The sequence below is a fragment of the Aulonocara stuartgranti genome, assembly GCF_965226115.1.
Source record: "Aulonocara stuartgranti genome assembly, chromosome: 15".
NCBI classification, from domain to species: domain Eukaryota; kingdom Metazoa; phylum Chordata; class Actinopteri; order Cichliformes; family Cichlidae; genus Aulonocara; species Aulonocara stuartgranti.
Window position 1 is genome coordinate 36,126,623 of NC_138951.1, and position 13,825 is coordinate 36,140,447.

A 13,825-nucleotide genomic window follows, 5' to 3' on the forward strand; every position below is an offset into this window, starting at 1 on the left:
AGTTTGTTAAAGAAGAGTTTTCCATTCAGCACGACTAATCCGAGTCGACAAATCGACAGCACAGCTCGGCACGTGGAGCTGGAGGAATGTGGAAAATTACAACAGCTCGACCAACGAGCAGGGCTCTTTCGTTCTAGCCAGATTTCTCTCTCACTCAGGCGTCTGTACTCTTTGGGTGTAATGGTTATAAAGATTGTCCCAGAACTTGTGCTGTGTAATTTACAGCTCAGTAGCAGACGCCTCATAGTGAATCATTTGGACCAAGCAGATGAGTCTTTGGCTAAAATGAACCAGAGACCAGGACCTGCTGAAGGCGTTTCTTTGCCTTTTTGCTCACTGCACAGATCTTGCGCTGAGCCTTGTTAATAAGTGGATCCTAAATGCCTGAAAAAGTTGAAAGGTTTTTCTATATTTGGGTTGTCCCTCTGTATATAGAGGCGTACATCCACAGGGCCATAATTATTCGAATTTCTTTTCCTTTTATTCCCCAAATATCCTAAAAAAATTCAGTTCTTATATTCTCTATATTCTGTATCTTGATATAGATAGTAGTTTTAGATGGCTTAACTATCCCACCTTCTTCCTGAGCAATAATAAAGTCTCATTTTCTCTTAATCTTTCTCTTAACTCCGCCATCTTTCTCTGTCTTTGGCTTAAGCAGTCATCCATTAACTCATCTCCCCTCCCCTCCCCGCCTTCCCCCTGCTGAGCCCTAGTCTGTCAGCATCAAACAGGACAGTGAACGATGGGGCTCGGTATCGAATCTGTCACTGTTTTCGGGCTGGTGGCACACGACAGAGACTGAGAGAGAATTTGGGCGTGCTTCATGTCTCAGTCCTTTTTAAAGACAAGCTCCTTAACTGCTGACCCATCTGTTTGGCTTCCTAAGTGAACACATCTGCGGTCAGAGCAGGTCTATTGTCAGCATTCCTTGCATGTTCTGTGTGGGGTTGTACTTCTATTGTTTAAGACGTGACAGTTCTAATTAACCTTCTTCTCCACCTCTGGCTGTGCGTTAGGTGTTGGCCATTTAATTTTCTTTCATTTTTTTTTGCATTTAATGGATTTAGTACCTCATTCAGAGCATATCAGAAAAGCATTGAAACTCAAACAATTTCATTTGAACCATAGATCTGAGTGTGGAAATGGCTAGCTTTCTTTGAAATGACAAGAATAATAACAGCAGAAATCAAAAAGAAAGGTGTTGCATGACTAGCTACAGTAGGATTTTTCTTTTTTTCCCTTCTTTTGCACATTTAAGGGAAGACGGCAAAATGTAGACTCCACTGACGAATTGAAGTCGGTGAAAAAGATTCTTCATATTGTTATACTTACATTTGCTGCAGCATTATTTTTCTGAATGTTAAAAGTTTGTCTTCTGGGGTTGTTGTATTCTTGGTGAAAGCCTCTCTCTGCTCATTTGGTGCTCAGTCACACTTTGCTAATGTTCCTCCAGGCTTCCAGGGTGATATTTTTTTTTTTTTTTTTTTTTTTTTTTTTTATATCCCCCCTGTCTAGGAAATGAACAAAAATCATCCTCCCAGGTCCCGGGCTAAATCACATCACTTTTTCATCTAAAGATTCAACTACAGATGACTCGCTTCATCTTTTCTGTATTTGTTTGCAGGCTTGTCTGTTTTTTTGTTTTGTTTTTTCTATGAGACCAGAGAATATGTTTTTATTAGTCGTATTCATCAACTTTGTCCATGATATAGTTCAACATTTAGCATTTTTTGTGCTACATTTATTAAAGAAAGGACTGTGTCAGTGTTAATGTAGCAAACACTGCCTGAAACAAAAGAAGAAAAGAAGTGTTCATTAAGATGCAGACTAGATTCTTGACACTGAGCAACAAAATCAGGCCAGTCATTAACAAAAACAATCAGAATTTGTCCACAGAGTTTCCAAAATCAGCAGTAAATTTAGCTCATATGTAAAACACAGACATGTTACTGAGATTTTCATTATAACATTAGGAAGCTGTGTCAGTGTGGGCAAGGTGAATTAAGATGCTATAACTACAATTACCCTAATGCTGCTCATGAGAAACAACAACAAAAATCTCTTTGCCATTTTGCATTGCTGTGCTAAAGTAATTTAAAATTAGTTTAATTTTTTTCACTCTGAACAGCTTAATGAACCTTCCTGCTGCTGAGATTTCTTTCTGCCCAGATGTTGAGGAAATTTGATTAATTTAACCATAGAAAGATCATCCATTTCTAAAACTCTATAGTCATATTTGACTTTATATTTTTGCTACTTTATATATAGCTAAAAAATGCACAGCAGCCCGAGCTTCGACACTCATGCTGAATGTATATTTGCTGCAATGGCAGTTAGTACAATGTAGAAGCAACTACATGCAGGAGGACATACAAATGATTTTTTTTTTTTTTTTTGTTTATTTTTTCTGACTTTAAGGACAGTTTTTACTCTGGAGGATAATAAACCCCTGACTTACGGCCACACAGATTAGTGAAGACCATTAAATATCGCTGAGAAATACAACAACTTGCAATGTAATCATAAACCTGGCTCGTGCCACTTTACAGTTGTTTTACCACAGTTCCTAATGAACGTTTGTACTGTTTTGTTTTAAATCTTCTCGTTTTGTTCAGCATGTTAAGCAGCTGATCTCATCTGGGGATGTATGTGAGGAGATAAAGAAGGAAAGGAGGGGAAAACTGTGGGAGTGGGAGAAAAATTGGAGCAGTTTAGTCTTTAAATGTGTTCAGCATTTTTATTTCTTGCTAACTGAAGCAAACAAACAAAAGAAAACACAAAAAAACACCAAAGTAGTGGTTTAGCTTTGTGTTGCTGTACTCTGTTTTCTCAGCAGGTGGGTGATCTGCAGCCCTGTTGTACAGCACATTCAGAATTTTGCATTGAAAATGTTTTTAAATACCTTTGAAATTATTCTCCATTCCTATTAGCATCTTGAAGGTTAGTTTTGTTTCATCAGAAGAATGAACAAAATAACTGGATGCTTACATTTTCATGCAATCTCATTTTGTTTTATACTATTGGATATACTGAGAAGTATCCCTACACTGAAGAACTTTGAAAAATAAAGGAAGACTGAAGCAAGTGCTGTGCATCCACAGTGAGTCCCCGGGCTTCAGGTTTTCTGTGGCTCCTATAATTAAGCTTCATTAGGAGCCCAAGTATACTTCAGGGCTCATTGACTCCCTGCCTCAGAGTGGGTTTTTGTTTTCTGAGATCTTGTGCATCTCCAATTGAGTTTCATCTAATTAAGTTTTTAGATGATAATAAAGTGTAACTCATCCTGGCCCTTGAGGATGGCAACGATGTCCATAACCTCTTAACACCTTCCTAAAAATAAAACAAGGCGCTGACTCTTTAGCAGTGAAGAATGCACATTTTGCTAGGTACAATCAGGGTAAGAGCAATATTTATCTCGGTGGCTGTTTTTTGATGGGGTTTTTTGTTAGTCACGTCCTGTTCCCAGTAAAAGTTTCATTGTGGTAAAAATCAGGTGTTCCCATGCTTGCACTTGCACCCCCTCTTTTTTGCCCTCCCATTCCCCATTCCATCACCAACACAGTATTTTAATGTCTCTGTCTGTCAAGTGGTGTCTAGATGAGATGTAGGCTGGAAATTGTTTTGCTGTGGAGGTGTGGGCTGTTGTGTTTCTAGTAATTGAGCACAAGGCTGTCAATACAGATCAGGAAATAAAAGGATTTGAAAGAAACACAGCAAGCGAGGCACAAAAAATATCTTCATATGTCTCCTTCCTCTTCTTTTTTTTCCCTTTCATTACACCACCCTCCATTTGTTTCCTGTATTTCAAAACTTCATTTTGATGTCCATGCCATTTTTCACTCCTGCACCACTGCAGTTTTTTTAATGCAACAGTTCCCCTCTCTAGTAAGCTCAATGATTCAATAGTTCTGATGACTCAATGGTTCTGTCTCGTGCCGTATTTTAGTCATTATCACGTTTTAAGGTATCTCAGGTCAGTGGTTTATGTACAACACCACAGTGGAACAGCTGGTTGTTTACTGTATATTTAAAGCCTGTTTGTCAGGTGTGGCCTTTGTCGCACAGGCCTAGAGACCTGCCGGCAACTGTCTGGCAACCACTGGTCGACAGGGAAAAGTGTGGATCCTGTAACTGGTGAGTGGCTGCTGGAGGTTGCTCGTAGTCCCTAAGGCATTGTCCTGTACTGAAAACCTCCTGACAACTACTTTGATTGCTATCATTGCGCTTACTAGATTGCATGGGAGATATGTCTGAAAACAAAGTTGTGAAAAGTGAGGAAATGCCATTGTTTGCAGACAAATTGGCATCTTTCATGGAAATTATGAGTGCTATTAACCAAAGTTTTTTGGTACAGCACCATCTTTGTGACCGATCCTCTACACAACCACTTGCTAACAGGTTGGGGTCTATACATTTTTCCATAGAAAATAAAGGTTGCTGGGAGATGGCCACCTGCAGATCTCTAGGCCTGTGTACCTGTGACCATTAAAAGCAAGTTAGGTCATTTTGTAGCTGTATTGGTAATCCTGATGGCCCTTTTTGATGCTCGTGTGTGTAAATTAACTTTGTTTGTGGTCACTGTGACATAAAATCTGCATGCCTTTTGAGTCAACAGTCAAATTGGATATAATGTACTTAAAAGGTTTGCCGACTTCTCCCCAAAAAAAGGTTTTAACAAACTTTTTTTTCCTCCAGAAGCTAAAACTTTACAACCATCTTTGCTCTTACAGATTAGATTCAATTCAGCATTGTTTGGGTGACTTCTCTCTCTCTTAGACTGTCTCTGGTTTTAGTAATTTACAGAGATGGAAGTAAGAGATTTTTATTATCTAGATAGACTAATCCCCTTTGTAAAGTTTGATTTGTTTACTCTGAATGGTTACCTCTGCTTTTGATCACTCCTCACTTACTCTTTTGAGTTTTCAGAAATCGGATGTGTAATATAATCTGTAGTCCTACGGCTGTGGGGTAGTGGGTTCTGAAAGACCTTAATAGAGATGCTTATCTAGAATTTCACCCCCCCCCCCCTTTATCACACAGAAGTCCCATCTTTACAAAAGGTATTCTCTACTCTAATGTAGAGCCTTGTCTTTTCTCTCCAGTGTTCCTGCCGGAAGGACATGGTGAAGATCTCCATGGATGTGTTTGTGCGCCGCCTGCAACCCGTGCGCTATGACCTGTGGAAGCAGGGTAAAGACACAACAGTGCTGGACCACCTGAAGCCCACAGAGCTCACCAGCCCTGAGCTGGAGAGCTGGAGGGAGCATCGCGTCGCCCAACGGGCAAACCTCCTGCGAAGGTTTGTATTATGAAATTCTTCATGTGATCAAAAGTAAATATGAGGGTTTTACTTAGCTGTCTAACTATGACAGGGCCATGCAGAAGATGAAGCAATTCCGTCGTCTGAAGCTCGAGGAGGTGAAAGTCCTGGCAGAGGAAGGCATTGAGCTGAATGCTGTCGAGTATCAGCGTCAGGTTGAGGAGCGTGAGGCTCAGCGTAGGAAGGAGAAGGAAGCACGTCTTGCCCGAGAGGCCATGATAACTTTGGAAGCCCTGGAGCGCGAGGAGCAGCAGGCTGCTGAGGCCGCCGCTAAAGTAGTAGAGACTCCAGCTGCAGAGGGTGAGGCAGATATGAAAGCATTTCTTTCAGTTCTATCCTCAGTGATAGAATCTTCCACTTTAAAAAGTCATTACTCAGTCCACACGGTAGTTTTAACCTCATTGCCTCATACAGACATTTTTAATGAGCCAGTAGCACTTCTGACTTTATCTCCTCATCTGTTATTTTCCAGGACAAGAACAAGAAACCAAACCACAGAACTTGACAGACGACATTGAGAAAAAGAAGCAGAGAAAGCCGAAGAAGATCTCCAGTGGCCAAAATGCCATCACTGGATTCGAGGAAGCGTTTAAGCAGTTTGCTACATCTGACGACAAGAATTCAAAGAGGGACACGGCTCGTCATCTAGACACTTTGTCCCCGAGACACAGCGACATCTTAGCAGACAACAAGATGGATGTGAGTGCCACCCAGGTGAGTCCGATCTTGACTGAAAGTCAATAGATTTGTCCTTTACTCTGTCAGACAGGTTAGCTCTTTAAGCGTTTGTAATCCCCACTTGGTGGCAGTTTAATACTTTATTTGCTGTGAGCTTACATCACAATAGAGTAGACTCTGAATTGGCTAATAAAACACAAGCTAATTAAATCTAAAAAAAATCCACAAATATTTGCTGTAATAATCCACAAATGTAGGAAAAAATGTTTTTGCAGCTGTAGTCATTACTTGTTTTTCCATTTCCTTTTTATCCATTCTGAAAAACAGCAGTTTATTAAATTAATATCAAGTTTGAACATGTTCAAATTACTTTTTATTTGGAGATAAATATTTTAAGGTTAAACACATTGAACAAAAATAAGACACACACTTTTTAAAATTAATTTATTTTAGGCAACCTATCCCAAGAGGAAAATACCTACAGAAATAAAAAAGAGTCGCCGCCACCCCCTCAGCAAGCCACCCACGCGCTCCCCTCTGTCCATTGTCAAACAAGATCCAGCTAGCGACAAAGGTATGTGGATATCCGTCCTTCACTTCAGTTATTTATTGTAAATATTCTGCTATTAAAGTCTCAAACACTTGTTCAGAAACTTCTCTCGCAAGCTGCTAGTAGATCTACAATTTTATCTTCCTGGATGTCAGTTGAAACCTGTGCTGTGCTGTACTTGCTGTTTTCATGTAGACATGAATAAATTGTGGAGGGAAAAACAGCAAATAATACAATAATATGTTTGATGTAAAGACCAGAGGGAGCCACAGAAGAAAAGAACAAAAACTGGATTTTCAGGAAACAGATTTGTTGTAGTTACTTCAGATTTGGCACAGGTGTCGTCTCTACGGCGTCGTGGTTTACACATTCTAGTGAAAGCTCCACAGTTTGATCCCGGGAGGAGGCACATATCCCCTGCGTCAGGAAAGGCATCCGGCATAAAAATCTGCCAAATCGAACACGCAGAGCTACCTGCTGTGGTGACCCACCGTGAATAAGGGAGCAGCCCAAAGTAGTTAGCACTTCAGCTTTGCGACAGATTTGTTTACTTGGACTCAGAGATGAACTAATTAGAATTTGAAGGGTGCCGCAAACCCACAAATTTAGACGGCATCATGAAATTTCACAAATATGTCAAGCATCACAAAGAGACATGGCATGATGTTTATATATATTTTTACCTAAATGGTAATTGGCCATCGTCACTATAATGGTGTAGTGTTCTACAAAAACACCTTTTTGGCCATAACACGGGAAGCAGGGAAGGAGAAATCGGAAATATTGTGATCATTTTCAGTGTTTGAATTGAAGTTGCTAGTCTTTGGAACCCATCTAATAAATTCCTAGTAGTCACTACATAAAAAGCATTATGAGTCTGGATAGACTGCACAGCCAAAGGTTCATCCAGCTCTTGTACATAAAAACGAATAAGATACTATTGTTGTTGTTTTGTTGTTTGTTTTTCTTATTGATTCGGGGGAAGAAAAACAAGCAGGTCTGAAGCTCCCCATGGAGATAATGAAATCAAGACTACTCTCTCTTCAGTGTTTTTCCTTTCATTTTCTGACTGACACTTATTGATCAGGGGATCATGACTTCCAATTACCTGCTTTCAAAGTCACTTTGAGTTGGCAGCAGGGGACCCGACTTAGGGTTTGTTCTTTAAAAGGGTGGGTGGGGTGACAAGGAGAAAAAGAAGACTTGTGGTGAAGGGTGGAAGGGGAGGGGAAAAAAACACTTAAATGGGAAGCTTGTGAAAATATCTTCCTGCCTTCGGTCCAGGTCTGACAAAGTGTTTGGATCAGTAGCTTCAAGGCATCACTTTAAAATTGATTCCTGACTCTGGACAGCATATTATTGATGTCAGTGCTGTTTGTGTTCATCAGCCAATTATATCAGGAGTGGTGTTGTTATTGTGCAGGACCAGAATGTGCTGTTCCCGTCTCTTGGCGAGAGCTCCCTTATGAAAAACATTCTGGAGCTTCTCTCAAAATGCTTGACGTGCATTTTAGAGAAAAATAAAAATCATTAGCGGTAACAAATCTCTCAACACGACTGCAGTATGTGTTATCCTCCCCAGCTCCGTCTAACAAGCACACTCATGCATTTGAATTCTTTACCCACAGATATGGCCTCCCCCATGCCAATGGATAGCGACATGAAGAAGCAGGAGCACCTGTGGCAGAATCACTCACCTAACTTCCTGGCAGAGAAAGCCTTCAATGCTGCAGTAGCTGCGCTCAAACCACACTGTGCTGTCTGCTCACTCTTCTGTCCGTACACAAAGGTAGGTACACTCCAGGCACATAGGAGTGGTTCATATAACAATGGCAGGTCAGACCCATTAGAACAGACATAAATAGTGGGCAACAAACTAACATTTAACTTGTCTTTTTTCCTGATCTTTCCAACCACAGAAAGATGTCTCCACTGATAACGAAACCCTGGGCGCTTCATTTCCCCGTCATGGCAGCTTGACTCGTCCACTGGTCCCAGAGATGTGCTTCAGCGTCGGAGCAGGAAACACGGAGCCACCACCCACCAACTATCACATTGGGGAGGATGGAACCAGCCTCCTGATCTGCTGTTCATCTTGCCAAATGCAGGTTCATGCTAGTAAGTATAAAACTGAAAAGATTTTGGCTGTGTTGGTTTAACATTGGGACACGAGCTCATTTGTTGTACCCTCTGTGTGATAGAGAGCTTACTAGTACACCTGCGGACATCTGTACTAGTTGATGTTTTATTAGATGAGCAATAAAAATAAATCTGATGGCAACACACTGCCTCTGTGCTAGTAATGAAATTTAACACTGTTGTTGCAACAGAAAGCTTTCCAGCAAAGACAATTTTAATATGGCTTTTGATTAGAGCCAGTTAGCATTTGTATGCCTGCTGAGACATCGGGTATCTAATGGACACAAGAATTTGATCTTTTGACTTGATTTTCCACGTGCACATTCAATCAGTGGGTAAAACACAAATCTGAAACTGTATAATAGATGTTAATCGTTGTAAAGTAAGGATCTGTAAGTGTGGAGACTTCTTTTCCCCCCTCAATACTTTGTAGATTTCAAATTCTTTTTCCTCTCTGTGTTGTCAAAGAGCTGAATTTGATCCAGTTCATCAGCATTTAATTCATAATGCGGAGAATGTCTGTTTTATAAATTAATGCCAACACGGACCAGCAAGTTTTACACATAAACTTCAGTCTATCTAGTGCTCACAACATTTTCTCACACCTGAGACCCCTGAGAATAGTTTCAGGAAAATGGGCAGAGGCACAGAGGATGAGACTTCAATACAGCAGTGCAATAGACTGCTCAATTCCCTGTTGCCAGACTCAGTGAAGCTTTCTAGTGTAACTCTTCTCAGCTCTGGTTAAACTGGCTAAGAGGCTGACAAAGGTCATGCAAAGGTGTCTCTAAAAACCAACACACCATACACTTCCCCAGCTCATATTTACCCTGCCTTTCCACTATATAGTTGACTTTTAACGGCATGTTGCTTCTGTCGAAGCGAAGCATGAAAAGATGTTAAGATTCTGTAAGACTGAGTCATCCCAGGAATCTCTCTGTGCGTGGCTCTTCTTTTTATTGCCAAATGTAAGGACGTCTATCTAGACTGAACATTTTTAGTAAAGTTTTATGCTGTAAACGATGCAGATGAACGCATTGACTCATCAAGTGTGTCGCTAATCAGCCCTTCCTGGAAATGTATGCATAAATGGATGTTTTGTGCCACATCACAACATCGACCCTCCTCTCCTCGGTTCTTATTATCCAGTTCATTAGTTATCCAGGGACGAGTTTGACTCAGTCTGGGGAAACTGCGCAGATGTTCGTAAGAGAGCACGAAGCAGAACGAAATCCTGTCAAAACACCTTTGCTCCTCATTGTGCTGGAGTAGACATCTGCCTAAGAATCATTCACACATGTACAGGTGTTACATAAACCTGCATGCCCTTTTCTTCAGAAGCTTAAGCTGGAGATGGTGATGGGCTGAAAGTGTGAACAGAATGCTTAAAAACATGTTTGGTGAGAAGTAATTTGCAGAAATGTGTACAAAATCTGTTTAAAGAAATAGAAAAAAGGCGGTAATGTTGCCATGCGCTGTCATCACTGAATATCGATGCATTGAAATGACATGAAATGATGAAATGGATGAGCACAGTCAGTAGCATCTCTTCTCTAACAGGTTGTTATGGCGTGAAGCCTGACTCTGTTGGTGATTCCTGGATGTGCTCTAGGTGTGCAGCGGGAGCCTGGACAGTGGTGAGTGGTGGCTGCAAATGAGCCAATCCCATCCCACCCCCACATAAAATAAAACCACTTCAGGAATAGCAGTTATTCTCCAGAACTGCAGGTTTAGTTGAAAATGTTTATTAGATCTGACTTGAATTAGAGCCTCTGAGGACACGTTGACCCTACATCTCTTCTTCTAATGATTGCTGCTAGGCAACATGACATCAATCACAAGTCCAAACCAAGCTTTGTTTAGAAAAGACTGATTTGGCTAAGGTGTGGGAGGAACGGTGTCAATGTGTTCTCCGTTTCTATACTTAATCCTCTTTTTCTCTGTTCTCGTATTATCTTTTCTTAAGGAGTGCTGTCTTTGTAACTTGAGAGGGGGAGCTTTGAAGACTACCACAGACAACCGGTTAGTGCCACGTGTTTGAGCTGATGGAAATTCACAAATTACAAAAATAACAAATAATGGTTCATCAAGCTTATACTCAGAGCAAAATAAAGATTTTCATATAAAAAAAATCTTACAGTGAATCTATATTTCCCTGTTTTGAATTTGTTCTCGCCAAACTATTCATTGCTTCACCAGGTGGGTTCATGTCATCTGTGCTATCGCCGTGGCTGAAGCTCGTTTCATTGATGCCATTGAGAGGGGGCCAGTGGACGTCAGCGCCGTCCCAGAAACCCGCAAGAATCTAGTAAGATCAGACGGTGACAAATAAGAGAGTTACATGTCTCTTTGTGTTGTTATGTAAAGTGAAACGGGCAGAGAGCTACTTTGAAATACATCCAAGATTTTTACCTAGTTTCTTTTTGGCGAAAGTTTATGCTTCTTAGTGTACATTGTGCACTGTAGCTGTTTTGCTTATACTGTTTAGGTGAATTTCAGGCTTTTTTTTTTGTTTGAATGGATAGATATTTTTTTTCCTCCTCCTCCTCCTTTTTTGGAAGCCAGGGATGATATAGGGTAAAAACAGATGTGCTGAGGGGCATGGCTGAATAATCAGCTGTCATTTCTCGCTGTGCCAAACGAACTGCATCGATCTCGTGGGTAGCTCCCCTTCTCCATTCACCCAATCCTACTTCACAGTAAGTAGCAGTGCTTGCTGGTGCATTATCACAAATCTGCAAATGATGTCACCTCTTTCCCTCCCCGTCTCTCTGAATAATCTATCAAAGGACAAGCTGGGTGACATTTGCATCTGAGTGCTGTCTAAGCACGTTTCCTCAGTCTCTTCTTAAAAGACTGTGAGCAGAGAAGCTCTGCGGTCTAATGATTTGGATGACTGCGCTGATCAAATGTGAATACGCATGCTAGGAACCAGTTTATATTGCACTGTGATCAGCAATCAGTGTTTTCCCTCCCATCTTTGAACACTGAGTTTCCAGTGATGGAGAGATTTAAAACTCATTACTTTTGTCTTCGTTATTTTGGAATTTCTCAGGTAACACTGTTCAATTCCTCAGCTGATGCATCTTTTGCATATTGTGTGTAGAGGAACTGCGATTTTTGCTCTTGTGAGAAAACCGTTTCAAGCTTAGAGCTGCAAGTCACTTAAATAAAATGTATAAGTGTCTTTAATGACCTGCAAAACTTTAAAACAGGCATCGGCAACCAGGCTGGGATTTTTTTCACACACAACTATCACAAAGGTTTGCAAAAATATGGCCTGAAAAAATTATTTGCAATTCTTTGTGACAATGCCTTATTGATGCAAGGGGTTGGGGGAAGAATGGCAGCAGTTGCATTGGTCGCCACTCCTGTTGGCTAAGAATGGGAAACAGAGACTACACTTTGCAGTAGGTCACTGGACAGAAGATCTGAAAAATGTTGCGTTCAGAAGCGGAGACAGGGACTGCTACAGAGAGGCCAAGTACAGGTTCACTAAAGAAGTGGACATTGCTAAACATCAGCACTCTGAGAAGATGCAGCAGCAGATCTCAGAGAATGACTCGGCCTCTGTGTGGAAAGGTTTTAGGAATATCACAAACTACAAGCCTAAAACCCCCCACTCCACTGATGACTTGCTCTTGGCCAACACCCTTAACGACTTCGACTGCCGTTTTGACGAGCCATCAGGCAGCCTTCACACCTCCAACGGCCCCAACAATAGAGACACTTTGGACACTAATTCCCCCACCTCTCCCCCCTACATAGAGCCATCACCACCTTCAAACCGTTCACCTACAACACCCCCCTCCTCACCCCACACAAAAGAGGATTTCACACCACCTCCTCCCACCACAACTCTTCATATTCATGAAGCAGATGTGAGGAAGCAGTTTAAGAACCTGAATGCTCGGAAAGCTCCCGGCCCAGACGGTGTGTCTCCTGCCACCCTCAGACACTGTGCAAACGAGCTGGCCCCAGTGTTTTCTGGCATCTTCAACTCCTCACTGCAGGCATGTCATGTGCCTGCCTGCTTCAAGTCCTCTACCATAATCCCTGTCCCCAAGAAACCTAGGATCACTGGACTAAATGACTACAGACCCGTGGCTCTGACATCTGTGGTCATGAAGTCTTTTGAGCGCCTAGTTCTCTCCCATCTCAGGACCCTCACGGCCCCCCTCCTGGACCCCCTGCAGTTTGCATATAGAGCCAACAGGTCTGTAGACGACGCCATCAACATGGCCCTACACTTCATCCTGCAGCATCTGGACTCCCCAGGAACCTACGCCAGGATCCTGTTTGTGGACTTCAGCTCTGCCTTCAACACCATCCTTCCAGACCATCTCCGAGACAAGCTTTCCCAGATGAATGTGCCTGATCCCATCTGCCGGTGGATCACTGACTTCCTGACGGACAGGAAGCAACATGTGAGGCTGGGAAAGAATGTCTCGGACTCCCGGACCATCAGCACCGGCTCCCCTCAGGGCTGTGTTCTTTCTCCTCTGCTCTTCTCCCTGTACACCAACTGCTGCACCTCCACCCACCAGTCTGTCAAGCTAATCAAGTTTGCAGATGACACCACCGTTATTGGACTCATCTCGGACGGGGACGAGTCTGCCTACAGGAGGGAGGTAGAACGTCTGGTGTCCTGGTGCAGCCACAACAACCTGGTGCTGAATGCCCAGAAGACAGTGGAGATTATTGTGGACTTCAGGAAGCACACAGCCCCACTCCCCCCCATCATCCTGACTGACACCCCCATCACCTCTGTGGACTCATTCCGCTTCCTGGGTACCACCATCACCCAGGACCTGAAGTGGGAGCCCACCATCACCTCCGTCATCAAGAAAGCCCAGCAGAGGATGTACTTCCTGAGGCAGCTGAAGAAATTCAACCTGCCAACACGGACGATGATGCAGTTCTACACTGCAATCATCGAGTCCATCCTCACCTCCTCCATCACCGTGTGGTACGCTGGAGCCACTATCAGGGACAAACAGAGACTGCAGCGTGTTGTGCGCTCTGCTGAGAAGGTGATTGGCTGCAGACTCCCATCTTTGCAGGACCTGTACACCTCCAGGACATTGCGGCGTGCAGCTCGGATCTCAGCTGACCCTTCTCACCCTGGACACAGT

At 42.4% G+C, this 13,825-nt stretch overlaps 1 protein-coding gene across 2 annotated transcripts in view; it reads left to right on the forward strand.

Annotated features, from left to right (window-relative positions):
• The window catches only part of kdm4b (lysine (K)-specific demethylase 4B), a 43,204-nt gene that overhangs the window by 21,321 nt on the left and 8,058 nt on the right, over window positions 1-13,825 (forward strand). For both annotated transcript variants that reach the window (XM_082504803.1, XM_082504804.1), the window contains exons 9-17: window positions 5,106-5,302; window positions 5,376-5,623; window positions 5,796-6,037; window positions 6,455-6,575; window positions 8,180-8,340; window positions 8,471-8,669; window positions 10,251-10,327; window positions 10,657-10,712; window positions 10,890-10,998. In XM_082504803.1, coding sequence (XP_082360929.1) covers window positions 5,106-5,302; window positions 5,376-5,623; window positions 5,796-6,037; window positions 6,455-6,575; window positions 8,180-8,340; window positions 8,471-8,669; window positions 10,251-10,327; window positions 10,657-10,712; window positions 10,890-10,998 — 1,410 coding nt within the window. The remainder of the gene's footprint in view (window positions 1-5,105; window positions 5,303-5,375; window positions 5,624-5,795; window positions 6,038-6,454; window positions 6,576-8,179; window positions 8,341-8,470; window positions 8,670-10,250; window positions 10,328-10,656; window positions 10,713-10,889; window positions 10,999-13,825) is intronic.